This window comes from Oppia nitens, unplaced genomic scaffold (genome assembly GCF_028296485.1).
Source record: "Oppia nitens isolate AA-2021 unplaced genomic scaffold, nextdenovo-longstitch-racon4-pilon3 scaffold1_pilon_pilon_pilon, whole genome shotgun sequence".
NCBI lineage: Eukaryota > Metazoa > Arthropoda > Arachnida > Sarcoptiformes > Oppiidae > Oppia > Oppia nitens.
This window is the reverse complement of record NW_026533199.1, coordinates 11,180,450-11,197,500: the sequence shown is the minus strand read 5'-3', so window position 1 is coordinate 11,197,500 and position 17,051 is coordinate 11,180,450. Positions and strand designations below refer to the sequence as shown.

Sequence of the window (17,051 nt, the reverse complement as noted above, 5' to 3'; positions counted from 1 at the left end):
TGTGTATGTGTTTGTAAGTAAATCTCTTCAAAGAGAGAGAGAGAGAGAGAGACAAGTATTACTTGAAATTCAGTGAATAAGAAAAATAAATAAAAAAGATGTTTAAAGAAAAACATGAATTGAATGACTAATGAGAGCAAACCAAACATTTTATTATTATATATATATATATTTTATTTAATTTTATTTCATATAACACTATTTATTATAAATAAATATCAACAAAAAGTGTTTATATATTTGACAAACTAATAGTTTTTTATATATATATATAGTTGTTGACAACAATCAAGTATTTTTTATTTTACTATTTTTTTATTTATCTAGAGAGCATCCAGATCCTTGAAATATAATAGGAATAATAATAATAACAATTTGAAAGTTTCAATATATATATATAACTGGTATATACCGGTATATATTATATTTATATATATTGAATATATATATAGATAGATAGATAGCTGTCAGCAATAATGGAGTTAATTGCAAACAAAATGCGACAACTATTGCATACCGTTCCCGTTGGCAATCATCAGCATAATAATACAAACAACGCTAACAGATCCGATACCATTATCAACAGCACAGGTGGTGCTGATGGCCTAAAACAAGGTGCGGCGGCCACACAATCGCCGATAGCCCATAAAAATTGCAAACACATTAGAAAACAACAACTATTACAACAAAATAATAATTATCGTAATTCATCGCTAAGTGGCCGACCGTTTATGGGTGAGCGCACCGGTAGTGTCGAATCGGAACACTGTACCGAATTGCCGCCAATAATCATCGGTAGCTGTGGTGGCGGTGACACTAGTATTACTGCCAATCGATTTGTCGACAAATTGTTGGACTATTTGCGAGATAATTACCTAAAAGTTATTGATCCCTATGTTTTGGATCAGAGCTATGAGTTTAGTCCAAGAAAATATGGTATGTATTTAATAATGATTTTATTATTATTTTTTTATTTTTTGATGTTGTGTTGAGTTTGCAAAGATCAGTATGTGGTGTATATATAAATATATATATGCGTGTGTGTGTGTGACAGTTATATATATATATATCTTTATTTATTAATGGTATGACACAAATATAATATAATATAAATAAAATATTGATTGACGTTTAGTTTATGTTTGTTGGACCTGTAAATAAACAGTACTGTACTATCTATCTGTGTTTAGATAATAAAGAGTATTTATTTAATAAATGTCATATCAACAAAAAAATAAATAATATAAAAACTAAAATATTTTATATAAATATTATTTTTTTATATATATTTCTTTATTATTATTATTATTATTTATATTTCTTATATTTATTTGACAACAAACAGTGGGTACGCTGTAACTGTTAAAATAAACCTTAACTATATTCCCTATTGTTTTATAATATATATATTTTAATATATATTTATTAATATATATATACACACACAAGGTAATATAAAAAACAAATATAAAATAAAATATATATTTTTTATATATACATTAATTGCATGTCTATGTCAAGTTTGTCTAATTTAATTAGGGTAAATTAGGTAAATTTAATTATATTAATGTTTATGCTTGTACAGTATACTGTACTGTATATATATGTACATTATTGTACATGATAATTCAATTAAGTTATGTTTGTCGCAATATTAATAATTTTAAAACAAAATTCATGTTAGTAGTTTTTTTTAATATTTATATATATATCTAATTTTAATGTTTACGAAAAAATCATAAAAAACAATATATATCGATCAATTTATATAGCTTACAAACTAAATTTTAGTTAATACATTTAATTTCACAATGTTGTTTTCTAGTAGTACAAAGTTGTACTAGTTAATAATTAAAATTAAGCTATTTACATAGTAGCTATACATAATTAATCAACATAGCAGTCTATTAAACAGTATAAATTATATATCAATATTTTATTACATTACAGTATATTGTAAACATTTTAAGTAAATAACTTTTAATAATAAATATTATCTAGGTACATCAAATTATATTAGTTAAATAAAAAAAAATTTAAAAAACTATGTAATCTTGTGTAATATATTTTTATATAAAAAATTTATAACCATTTTCATCATACTATAAAATATAAACATATAAATATTATCTGCAAAAAAATAATTATTTATTTATATGATATTTTGCAAAAATATTAAATAAAAAATATCGGATTAATTTATCTGATTAGTTAATTATGTAATGTTTAATACTAGTATTTATTTTATAGAATTGCTGATTTAAAAAAATATTAATTATATTTTAATACTTTGTATAAATTAATTAAATTAATTATATAAATTGTTTTAATATATATATATATATATATATATATATATATATATATACAGTATATAATAATAATAATAATAATAATAATAATATAAATAAATATTATTTATAATTTAATTTGTTAATAAATGCAAGTTTTTAGTAATAAAAATATCTCTTTTAATTTTATTTATGAATAATTATTATCTGTGTGTATAATTAGTTGCATATATTATCACTAACTTAATTAATTTTAATTTAAAAATTACTACAAATAATACATAAAAAAATTATTTATTTATTTATTTGTTTTAAAAAAAATATTTGATTATTTTCAGTCAAATTTATCGTAACGTCGGGTGTTATACACGGTATAACCAATTTTGAACGGATCGGTGACTCGTATATTGTAAAGTCCCGAGAATCTGACCTAAAATTTCGACTGTGCTCTCATCTGATGCTAACCGATATGGTGGCCGACCTAAAGTTCAGTGCCAATGTGACACCCATACGTGTCAAACGTAAATCGTTGCGCATATTTTGCGAAAAGTTTGTCCTCTACGTTGAACTAACCCTAGACTTGCGGCCAAAAGGCACGTCACAGACAACACGTGTTACCCAATTGCGAGTCGTTTCCATTGCCGATATCGAGTGTCGAACACGTGGTCTGATATTTCCATTAAACCGTTCGTTCGATACGCTCGTAACGCGTGTTTTGCAAAATATTTGCAAAAATCTAGACTCGCGTGAATTGACCAAATTGGCCAACGATTTGGCCCAACAATATTTGGATAGTATTTTTAAACTATCTAATTTTACCGAATTTTTTAGCTAGATCATTATTTTAAAAAATAATAATAATAATAATAAACACATGATTGAATAGATAAAATAAAATAAAAATATTTTAATCATTATACAAATGAAATTATTATTATTATTGTTAAAATAAGCAACAACAAATAAAAATGTTTTTACAAAAAAAATTGTCATTTATATAGTATATTCATTTTTTTAACATATACACTATATATATACAGTAGTATATTGTATTATACATTTTAAAAAATATATTTTTATTTGTATTTTGATGTATTTTTATTGTACTGTCAATTAGATATATATAAAATATTAAATATAATGGAAAATTTATTGCTATTATACGATATATATATATACTGTATATAAATAATTTATATATATATATATATTTCAAAAAATTAAGTTAATGTGATATAGAATAAATGTCGATAACACAACAAAATATTTTTTATAGTTTAATGATAATTATTTTTTTTGTTTATATTTTTTAATGTAATAAAATTAATGTATAATGTTAATCAAAAAATAAATAAATATTATTAGTTTTTAAAATGTTTAGTTTATTTATTTATTTACAAATAAATGCTAAAAATAATATTGAAAATTTTTAATATAATAATATTTTATACAATAAATATTATATAAATATATTGTTATAATAAATTAATATTTTCAATATATATATAAGCATATTAAAATATTAAAGTAATTATTTTCTTATCAAATAAAAATTGTCTTTTTTATTTAGCAATGATTTTCATTATTTAATCTTTTAAAAAATTAATTTCAAAACTTACAGCTATTTAATTTTTTTTTAATATATACAGTATTTGTATCAAATTACTAACATTTATTACATTTTGTTTACAAGTAAATAGTTGTCTAAGAAAAACATTTAAAGTATTAAGCAAATAATTTTCATTAAATTTTAAATTAAATAAATACTAATATTATATTATAAGTTAAAACAATCAATTATTTCAAAAAAAACTAAAATCCTACAAAACGTGCTTTGATTATATTTTTCATTAAAAAAAACTAAATTAAAAACTATTTCTATTTATTTATTTATTTTTTCTTTCAGTAAGTTTAACATTATTTTATTGTAGAGGTTTAACGCCCGGGCTATTACTGTACATACTATTAATATAGTTTATATTGGATATGTACAGTAAAACACATCGAAAAGTGAGCAGAAAAATTCAATTTTCATTTAATCAATTCAGGCAAACATTTAGACCATTAATTTTGTTAGCGATGTTAGGTTTAGTGTATGTATGTATGTGTGTGTGTGTGTGTGTGTGTGTGTGTGTGTGTGTGTGTGTGTGTGTGTTTGTGTGTGACTGTATCTGTGTGTTCACTCAATTGTTAAGCAATTTATTTCGCATATAATATATTGTATTAGTTTATTGTATAGGGTTTACTGTATATATATATATGATTTAACCGTACTATAAAAACTTTGAGTCAAAATACTTATATAAATTATATATATATATACCTGTATATATATTTATATAATAAAATATACCGTCTTTTTTGTTTTTCACGATATATATACCGTTTATTTTTTGTGTTATTTATTTTATCTGTTAGTGCACGTGTGTGTGTGTGTGCTTTATATATATATATATATAACAAATATATATAATGATGATAAAAGTAAAATTTATATTATATTTTTTATATATCTAATATATTTTATAAGTGTCTCAAACCATTATTTTCAATACAATTACTTTAAGAGGTTTATTGTGTTTTTTAATAATATTTATTAATAGTGTAAATACTGTACTTGAATAGGTATTATACCGTACTTTTACTGTATACATATAGTATTAAACTATATTTTCTTATAAAGGATAAAATATAATCATTTATATAATACTTAATAATTTACTATAATGTACAGTATATACGGTATTTATATATATATATATATATATTATTTAATATATAAAATGTTTATAAAATATAGATTAATATTTTCTGAATCATTTTTTAACACTTTAGTTATAACAATATAATATTATAATCCATAAAATAAATATAATATACTTTATTATTAATACTAAAAGTTAATACACGTGTATAATTTAATAATTTAATAATTAATTTTGTATACATAATAGAGAGTATTTATTGTATTATTTATTTTGCGTGTTAATGATGCATTCATGAACATATATAATATATATATATATATATATATATATATATATATATATATATATATATATAGTAAATATTAAAACAGTAAATTTATAATATTAGTATAAGTGTCTATAATAATTATTTTTAATTATTACAATTTTGTTAATATTGTTTATACACACACATACACACTGTACTTGCATATCATTTTTTTATTTAAAAAAATAGTTTAGTATGTAGTATATATAATTTATTAAGTTTTATTATGATTTATGCCCAGTAATTAATAATAGACTGTCATAATTTTGTTTTCAATTAAAGTAATAAAGTAATATATAGTATATATATATACTGTATATATATATACAGGGTTAGGCATATAAGGCGCAAAAATATAAAAATTCATTATAAAAAAACTACATGAATTAAAAATCTGAAATAAATTTAATAATGTGAAAAAAAGACTAAAGTTTTGGTTAAAAATAATTTTAAAAATTAATAAAATAATATAAAGTACAAATTGATATTTTTAAAGATATGCATATTTTCATCTATGTATTAAATAATGAAAATATCAAATTTTCAATATTTTTTCAATAAAATCTTAATTTATCAGGCCTAATTTAATAATATAAATTTTTAAAATTTAAAAAAATTCATTAAATTACTTTAAACTTAAATTTTACATTATTCATGGTTATATATTTTTTTAAGTTTCATAAAAATCTAATTTTTATTTATTTTATTAAAAATCACTTTTACTAAACATATGACATACAATATAATTTAAATAGTTTATTTTTCAAATTTTAAAACACAAATTAAAAAATTGTGTTATTTATGAAAATGGTTTTTTTTATTATTTAAATTTATTTTATTTTTACATTATTTTTTTAATAATTATTATTTAAAATATTATTTAGAATACTAAAAATAATGTTTTTTGAAATTTTCATTTAATTTGCTACTCAAATATTTGATTTAAACTAATATTTATTTTAAATTTAATTCCTATTTTCTATAACTTTAAAATATTTTAAATTAGTCCAAAGTTTTAATTTATCTTCTATTAATTGTATTGAATAATATTCAATCGAAAATTAAATATTTATAATCGTAAAAATAAATTTTTTCGCAGTTTTTAAAATTTTTAATCCATTATATATCTTTATATTTTTTAAAAAAATTATAATTAATTAAAATTAACTTAATTAGTAAAATTTGACTTGTGTTTGCTGTAATTCAACACAAACTTAAGTTGATTTTTGTGAAAGATTTACATGATAATCTTAGTTTTACTAATATTATAGTCAGTTTTTCCACATACGGTATATTAAAATAAAAACATTATCATAAAAATTTTAAATTATTTTTATAAAAATATATATATAATTGATAAAAATAAATATGAAAATGACAGAGATATAGCGTTATTTTATTTTGCGGCATATAAGCCTAACTCTGTATATATATATTTAAAATAATATTATATATCTCTCTATTTTATGTTCATTAGTTTAAATGTGATTCTCTTTATTTGTATAGCAATTGACTTTTATTTAATAAAAGTAGTATTTATCGCTTTCTCTCTCTCTCTCTCTCTCTCTCGCTCTCTCTTTCTCTCTATAATTAAAAACAGATCTTTCATTTGATTGTAAGAATCATTATAAGAAAATCACTTTAAGTGGATCCAGATTTTAATGGATAGTTATTCAGTACTGTATAATCAATATGAATGTATTGATAACCTTGATAACTATTGAAATAACTAGTTCACAAATTGCAAATTAATTAAACACACACACACACACAACTATTTGAGTAAAAACATATTAACATACAACATATATACATTATATATAACGTATATTACTTCTATAGATTACAAATATCAATATATATATACTGTATATATGTTATAATGTGATACGATATCAAAAACAAGGATGCATTAGGCATTATTGATTTTACTTTTGAAGTGTGTGTGTCTATGTATGTCTATACTATACATTGGATACAAAACAAAATAAGTGATGCAAAAGTAATGGCAATATACTGTATATGTTATATACAGTACAATATATATATATCGTATATATTTCCCTAAAACATAATGCTAAAATGAATGCTAACTTGCAATATTAAATGAAAAAATACTTATATATATATTACTTGCAAAACAAATAAAATTTACAAGTATATGTATTATTGTATATTGATATTAACAAAATAAAATATTAATTAAATAATAAAATTCTTATCTCTCTATTGTCTATATATATATATACATAATTCTGTATTACATGTAATTTTAATTAACATTTATAGTATATTAATATAAACTACAATAAAGAATATTCTATATATATATATGAATATAATTAAATATTATATAATAACAATGTAACAAAATTTATAGATAATACTGGTTAACAATTTTCAAACACATTATATTTCATATTCATTGATAATGCAATAATAATAATAATAATAACATAATACATATTTATTAAAAATTCAATAGTTATAAAATTTAATCAGTTAATACAAACTTTAAAAATTATTTTCCAAAAATTATCCTCTAAAGTATTATCTAAAAAAATAATATATACTTTATTATAGCATTTTATTACTATACAGTAAATTAGATTTATTTGGCTTTTATATTTTTATTGTTATAAAAAAAAGAGAAATAAAAAATATTTTATTATAGTTAAAATATATTAAATTTAAATGCAATAATATAATATGTGAATTTAATAACATTAGAAAAAATTAATAGGCAGTTTTACACAAGTAAAGTGATTAATAAAAAAATAAATTAATTTATTTTCAAATGAAATTAAATTGTTTCAATAAATTAACAATTAAATAATTTTATGTATAAAACTTAACAAATAAATCAAATAAAATTTTCTAAACGATTAGTTCTTCAATTTTATTTATCTCAAAACATTAATATAATATGATATATATTTATATATATATTATGATAAATAGAAAAACTGATTTATATTTCAATTTTTTTTAGAAAAATATTTTATATTTTAATATATTTGTTTTTATATTTATAGGATAAAAATAAAACGACATTTTACTGTAAAATATATATTTCTGAATAAATGTTTGAATACTTTTTTTTAAAATGTGAATTAAATATAAATTTAATTTTGAAAGCATGAAAATGTTTTGAAATTTTATTTTAATTTTAAATATGAGAGTTTTAATATATTTTACTAAAAGTTAATATATTTTTTTATATAATAAACAGTATATTATTTTAAAAATTATTTTAAATAAAATATATATTTTATATGCTTTTATAATGTAAAATATTTTAAATTTTGTTTATAAATAATTTTTTAAAACTTTCGTAATATTTTTAGTAATAATATAATAACTATATATAAGCTAATATTAAATTTTTAAAATAATAATCTAATAAGATTATTCAACTATTAATATTATTTAATACAAAAACTAAAATACTAATTAAATTATTATAATTTATAGATATTAAACAATATAAAAATAGAAAATGTCTCAATAAAAAAAGATAATAAATTTTATAATAAAAAAAGATAATAAAATATGACATTTTATTTTAACACACAAAATACATATACATGTATTAGATTTTGTCGTACAGTATTTACTGTATAATAAAATGCAATTTGAGCTATAAATCACATAAACTATAATAGGTATAAAAAATAGATATTGATTCAAATAATAGATCCGTTTTAGTTATATATATACTGTATATATATGATATATATATATAGATATATTATGACAAAATATATATACTCTACATATAAATTATATATATATAATATTATAAAAGTAATAGTGAAACATTTTCCACAATGACAACTATGTTAGTTATTTTTCCCAAAATAATATATATATATATATATATATATATATATATATATATATATATATATATATATATATATATATAATCAATATAATGTAATACAATCTGAGGCATAAAGTTATATTATTGTCAAAAAAAAATTTTCTGTGATTAATGAGAAATAGTTTAACTTTATGTTATTCAAGGATTTTATTATAACAAAATAAAATCTTATTATTAACTTATTAGTATCTTTTTGTTTGCTTTTTTTCTCTATTATAAGTAGTAATAATAAATTTAATATAAATTTAACAAATTACTTTAGTAATTGTGTAAACGATTACCTAAAGTTATATAATCTTATAAATACAACTATTTAGTAAATAATGATTACTCTATTTTAGCTAGTTTATTTAATAATTATATGATTATTAGTTTGTTGATTAACTACAGATTATATGTATTTAAAAATAACACAATTATACTTAAAATAATGATATAAATTTATTTATTAAATTATAGCTTAATGTTGTTAAATTAATTATTTAAAAATTTAATAATTTTTAAAATAGCATAAAATATATTTTTTTTAACAATTATTAATAGTATTCAATAAAAAAATTTCGAATTAAAATTTTATTAAAATTACACAAATTTGTTAAATAAATGATAAGTAAATGTTTAAATTTATCCATAATTCTAATACTGTAACTAATAATTTTAAATAATAAATAATTTTATATTAGATATCAAACTAGAAATATCAATAATTAACTATATATTTTTAATAATAACCATGTTGATATTAATTTATTTTTTCTTAATCTAATAATAGTACAGTATATAAATTTTATTAAACAAAAAATTATATTATTAGATTAATATACATTATCATATTCATATAACTATATGGTTTTAGTTTATTTTAAATTGTTAATCATTAAAATAATATAAATTTGTTTTATCTAATGTTGGATTTACTGTAATAAAATTATACTATAATTACAAATTGTTATTAAAATAAATATATAATAATATTTTTTTTCTAAAAATTTTGCACCCATAAAAATAAAATTGATTACTAATTTATTACAAAAATTTTTATTTTAAAACTATAATTATTGCAATCTAAGTGAAATATTTACTAAATTAATTAAAATACTGTAATCAATAATTAAAGTAGACTAATATTTTATTATACATATTTTATTTATCTAATTTAGGAGATATTAAACCCGAAACGTTATTAATATTTTTTATATTTTATAAATATTTTATAAACCCAATGACTATAATATTAATAAAGAATAACTAATGATAAGTAATTTGATAATAAATACTAATTAATAGTAAATATTTATTTATTTAAATATTTAGTTTATAAAATAAAAATGAAATATGTTATTTCAAATATATTATTTTATTAAATATTTTTATTTAATTAATTTAAGCAATAATTGTCAATTACTCAATTAAACTAAACTGTTATAAATAACACATAATACTTATAATAATAATTAAAATTTTTATTGAAATCAATAATTTAATATCTCATTAAAATAATATTTTTTATTTAAAAAGTAAATTAATAAAAGTATTATTTTTATTTAAATTATAGTATTTTCTATAATATAGCATAATATCGTTTACTAATTGCAACTATAAAATCCACAATATTGTTAAAAAATAATATTTTTATTAAATAATAGATGTTTAATAGTAAAAACTAAAAAGATAAAAAAAATTTATTTTTGTTTAAAAAAATATCAAAAGAATATCTCAATTAATTGACAGGTTTTTAATATAATAATATATGGCTTTTATTATATTATTTTGTTATAGTTGTTTATAAACTATAGACATATAAATTTATTTAATTAATAAAATCATCAATCATAAATTTAATAAATTTAGTCAATGTTAATAAATAAAATATTTTTGAAATATTAAATTGTAAACAAATACCAATAAAGCAATATTTATATTAAAGTAATAAAATAAATAAAATATTTTAGATATTTAAAAAAACTATATTAAAATATAATTTTTTGCTTTTAAGTAAATATAAATATTTAATTAAATTCTTTTACATTTACATTGATTTTAATTTATTTAACCATAAATAGTAATCTAATTTTTTTTTATAAAAAAATAATTGACGACCATTTTAATTTTTTCAATAATTAAATTTTTCATAATTTCAAATTTAATTTAATATTTATTTATTTTTTATAATTTAAACATTTTTTAAAATTTAAATATGATTTTCGAAATAATTGATAAATTATGTCATTTTACCTCTAATTGTTTGTTAATATTTTTAGCACTTTATATAATTGCAAAATTATTTCATTATTTTAAACCAAAACAATTTATTAGTTCATATGGAAAGGCAGTACTAATTACAGGTATTTAATTATATTATAATTATTGTTATTATTATTATTTTATTAAAATATTTAGAATTTTTAAATTATTTTTTTTAAATATAGTAATAATTACTGGAAAAAATAAATTTTGCTTTAAATATATTATTAATAGGTTGTGACTCGGGTTTCGGTAACCTATTGGCCTACAGTCTAAATGAACGGGGATTTCGTGTTTACGCCACATGTCTTGATCCGGACGGCGATGGCGGACAAGGATTGACCAAAAATAGTAGATTTACCGATCAAATGGTTGTACTGAAAATGAATGTTACCGACGATGACAATGTACGCCAAGTGTACAAACAGGTTACCGATGATCTCAATGAAAACAAATGCCAGTTGTGGTCAGTGGTCAACAATGCCGGTTATATGATTACCAGTCCTGTCGAGTGGGGACTACTGGCCGACTACGAGCACCTGTTTGATGTTAACGTGTTTGGTGTGGTTCGGGTCACACGTGTATTCCTGCCATTACTTCGGGTATCAAAAGGTAAACAACAAAAGTTATCAAAAAAAAAATAATAATTATAAGAAACATTTGTTAACATAAAAAATAATGTTTAGGTCGTATAGTAAACATGTCGTCAACAATGGGTAGACTAATACTCGACAACTATAGCGCCTATTGTATGACCAAAGCATCGGTACTCGTGTTTTCCAATGCTCTGAGACTAGAAATGCAAAGATTTGGTATACGAGTGGCCACTATAATGCCGGGAGCTTTCAAAACTACCGGACTGTTTGCCGCAACAATAGCTTCGATGGACAACATTTGCCTGAATACTGACCAGTCGGTCAAATCGGCGTACGGACAACAATACTATCAACAGTGGAAACAGCAGACAACCAATGAGTTGGTCTCGAAGATACTCGTGGGAACCGATTCCTCTATTGTGGTCAACGATATGATTGATGCCGTCATGAATACCGTTCCCCGCAATAATTACGAACCTATCGGTAGTTTAGCGTTTCAAGTGTTCTATCGGTTAAACAATATTTTAGGCAAAAATCTATTGATTAAATTGTTTTCTTTATTTGGACTAAATTACTAAAAAAAATGTTTATAATTTGCTTAAAGTTTTAAAAAACAAAAAATTAATTAATTAATTAATTAAAATCTCATAAACAAAAGTTATCTATTTCTATAAATTATAAAAATAATATATATTTATTACCTATTTTAATGACTATATAATCGTTTATTTGTTGATAAAAAAATTGGTTTATATTTTATGCTGTATTTTAATTTGAATCATAAAAACAGAAAAATACTAATAAAAATCAAAAGTATTTTCGGCAATCATTAAATAAAAATTATTTGTTTTATTTTAATTACTTATGATTTTCAGAAATATTAAATATATTTATATATATATATAGTTTTAATTTATATATTTAAAAAATCAAAATTTTCTAACAAAATAATTATATTTATGATTTAATAAAACATTTTTTTAATGATTTTATTATATATATATATTAAATAAAATACGTATACAAATGATTTTCATTATATAATATTGAAAAAAAATATTTAAAAAATAAATTACAATTTTAAATTTTTAAAAAAAACTAGAAAACAATCACAAAAATTAATTTAACTAAAAACATAATTTACTGTACAATATATTCTTTATAATTTTTAAATTGTTTTAACAATTTTCTCAGTTTGTGTACAAACATCACGGGTTGAACTAAAATACTAATTTCTTTGCCGACGGCCGACAATCGGTCGTGAATTTCCGATCCCTTATAGAACATACTGAGCGCCCGATTGTTGACTTCAGTCAAACACCAGTTACACTCGTCGTCCAAATAGACGGCCCGTGCATTCAGACCGGCCCTATCGGCCAGACCGCCGCCAACGACACCGACAATTTCACCGGTATTTCCTTCGCGAACCAAACCCAAGTCCTGGCCTTCGCGTTGACGTTTAATACAGAATACCCGGCCGTACGGCACTCGGCGTACAATAATTTCCAATAATAGTGTATTTTGTTTGATAAGTTTGTAGGCCTGTGCAGCACTGGATACCGAATCGCCATTAATGGACAACAATTGGTCGCCGACGTGAAACGTATTGTGCAAAACTGGGACCTCTTTTTGACGCCAACCGCCGATCCATACCGAAGCGTCCGACATGTCTAACAATGCTATCGAATGGTAACAGTCTTTTTTGCGCACCTGTATGTAAAAAATAATATTACAAAAAAAAAACATTTTTAATTAATAAACAATTTTATTTTGAATAAAAATATTGCAGTTTTTTTCTAGTATATAATATTTATAATACTTTTTTTAAAAATTGTATTATAATTATATATATATATATATACCGTAAATATAATTATTAATCATTTTAATTAATAATTCCATTTTTATGATAAATATTTATATCTTTTTTATATAAAAAAATCTTTAAAGTTATTAATTATTTTAATACTATATTGCTATTCAAATGTGTTATACAAATAATAAAAAAAAATATTTTTCTAAATTTTTGTGAATACCGTAATTTATTTCTTAATTAAAAATATTAAATCATTTTATATTAATTATATATTAACTAAAATTAATTGCTATTTTGTTTTATAAATAAGTGTCTAAAATACTGTAATTATAAAATTAAAATAATAAATAGTTTAATAGATAATAGCTTATTATTAATTAGGTCAACAACATATTATCAATCAAATTAAATAAAATAATATTTTACTAATTTTTACCGATTTTGATTAAAATTATAGTTTAATATTTAATATGAATTAAATCAATACAAACCATAAGTCTAACACCTGATTGATGTGCAATCTCTTTGCGTAATCGCAATACCTGTGACTCGCGCAGTGATACCGGTGTTTGCGATAAATCTGTTGTCGACACCGATTCATAGGGTGGCGGACCCTCATCTACCGGTGCACTGCTGTTGAGCGGTGTCTCTAATGTATTACTATTATTATTATTAGCACCGTTAGTATTAATCAATGCGGCCAATGTAGTAGTAGTAGCGCCAGTACTACTGCTAGTGCTTTGTTGCCGTTGTATTGTCCTCTGAGGCAGTGGTGGTTGACTTCTGGTATTGAAAATTGTTTCGTATATTTCTTTGGGTGATTCGGCTCTGGGATGTGCCGGTGATGCGGCTGTCAATACGGCAGTAGATGTTGAAGCTATCGGTGTTAGAGGTTCGTTGATTAAGGCGGCTCTCAAATTGCCAGCGGCTACAGGAGTGGTAGGTGTGTTCGGGTGTATAGTAGGACTTCCTGTCAAAGATGTCGGTGTATTTGGTCCGCTACTAGTGCCTGAAACAGCGCTACCACTGGGCATAGGTATAGGCGGCAGTGGCCGGCAGTGCTGTAGCCGACGGCGAATTGAAGCTGTCCGCGGCAGTGGTTGCGGTTCACGCATATAAAGATTATCCTGAGCTGGCAGTACATTAAGCTGCCGGAGCCTGAGTTTCAAACAGTCAATCCAGTCGTACATCGAGTGCTCGGAGTCGGCCACCAATCGTAGTATCTGTCGGTCCAATGTTACGGCAAACTCGTTGAACAGTTTGTTGTCCGATGATAATACAATAGCCGGTGCAATGTGTTGGCATCGGGACAGCGAATGCTTGGATACCGGTGTCGATAGTTGACTGGTCAGGTGGGGCAGGGGTTGACGTTTTTGATAGAATTCAAGATACGGCTGGCTTTCGTTAACCACTGAGAAAACTACCCAAAATCGGTGTTCATTGTTGGCGACGGCGGCAACTGATGAACCGGTAGCTGATGTGGACGGCCGGTCGGCATACGGCAGATACTGAAGCCAACCTATTAATTGGGATATATATATATATAGTAAAATATTTTTGAAACAATAAATTAATAAAAATTTCAATAATTGTTGATTTTATTTTAACTTTTTTTTAGAAAAAAATAATATAAACTTTATTTTTAGGTTTAATTATTCAATAAAAAAATTTAGTATGTAAATAAAATTATATTTTCTTAAAAAAAAATGTAACTAAAAAATTTACTTTTTTTGAAAAATATATAAATGAATAATTATTATTATTATTATTATTAAAATGATATTGATTACATGTATGTAAATATTAAATGTTTCTAAAAACTATTAATTGAATTTGTAAAAAAAAATTTATTAGATATTAAAAATAAATAAATATATAATTACAGTTTTATTATTATTATTATTATTATTATTATTACTCTCTACTATAATATACATTAATGTATTATTAATATTATTTAATTCAATATATGATATAAAACTAAATAAAACTAAATAAACATAGATTGCGTGGATATTGATATACAATATATATTTATTATTATATAATTATTTTCAACATACATAATAATAATAATAATAATAATAATTACGGGTAAATCAATAAACAATAATTATATGATTTTTTGTGTGTGAGGGGGAGGAATATTAATTATTATTGATATCCCCCAACACATACACACACATACATACCTGCTTTATGGATATCCCTACTATTTGTATTATTATTATCATTAGTATTATTACTATTATTATTATTCATATGATTTAATGTTGATGTAGTTAATGAATTGTTTAACAATAAAACTTCATTATTATTATTACTATTATTGTTAAAATTATTATTATTATTATTATTCACATTATAATTGTTGCCATTATTTGTAGTATTATTACTATTGTTGTTAATAACAACACCAATACTACTACTATTAGTATTAGCACTGATTGTTGTTGCCATTCAAACAACACTTATTGTTATATATATATATATATATTAAATAACAATTAATTGATTTTTTTTGTTGATGTTATTATCAATCAATCAATAAATAAATAGATAAGATATTTAAGACATTTTTTTAAAAAAATGATTATTTGATGAAACCATTGAACACACTTTTATCACACAAACAAAATTATTATCTATATGTTAAACAAGTAGTTAAACTTTATTTATATATTTATATTATTATATGATTATATATGCAGTAATTATTTTTCAGGGAAAAAAAGTTTAAAATAAGTTTAGCACTAATTTTGTTTGTTTTGTTTTTAAAAAATAAAAAATAAATTCAAACTAATTTTTCTAATGCAATCAATGATTGTTGTTTTAAATATAGAAATATTTTACATTTAAAATATATTTTTTTATAAAAAAAAACATAGGATTAGACAAACAAAAATTTTATGTAATACTCTATAAATAATAAATAAATTTATACGAAAATATCATATATATATATATATTATATTGTTAAATAAATAAATAAACAAACTGTACAAGCATCATCATTATATTGCACTATTATAATAATACTTATATATATTATAAATACTATATTAGTATAGTATTAGTATATTAGTAAAAAACTTAGTATATTATAAATTTTGTAAATAATTTATTAGTTTAAGTATATATATATATATAAAATAATTATATATAAAAATCATACATGTATATTTCTGGGAATCTTAAAATGA

General features: G+C 20.8%; 3 protein-coding genes across 3 annotated transcripts; 2 read left to right on the top strand and 1 right to left on the bottom strand.

The window, feature by feature from the left end:
* The first annotated feature begins 476 nt into the window (after window positions 1-476).
* Window positions 477-3,126, top strand: LOC128951457 (uncharacterized). The gene is made up of 2 exons (XM_054296704.1): window positions 477-936; window positions 2,630-3,126. Exons 1-2 carry the CDS (start codon window positions 477-479, stop codon window positions 3,124-3,126), a joined length of 957 nt encoding a protein of 318 aa, XP_054152679.1.
* An 8,317-nt stretch (window positions 3,127-11,443) lies between these two features.
* On the top strand, window positions 11,444-12,595 carry LOC128952651 (short-chain dehydrogenase/reductase family 9C member 7-like; the record flags this gene model as incomplete). Its single annotated transcript, XM_054298077.1, has 3 exons — window positions 11,444-11,537; window positions 11,671-12,048; window positions 12,123-12,595. Coding segments are annotated over 3 exons (945 nt in total), but the record flags the coding sequence as incomplete, so codon positions are not given.
* Window positions 12,596-13,172: 577 nt separating this feature from the next.
* Window positions 13,173-16,083, bottom strand: LOC128952642 (uncharacterized; the record flags this gene model as incomplete). The annotated part of the gene is made up of 3 exons (XM_054298067.1): window positions 13,173-13,742; window positions 14,340-15,367; window positions 16,041-16,083. Coding segments are annotated over 3 exons (1,641 nt in total), but the record flags the coding sequence as incomplete, so codon positions are not given.
* Between the last annotated feature and the right edge of the window lie 968 nt (window positions 16,084-17,051).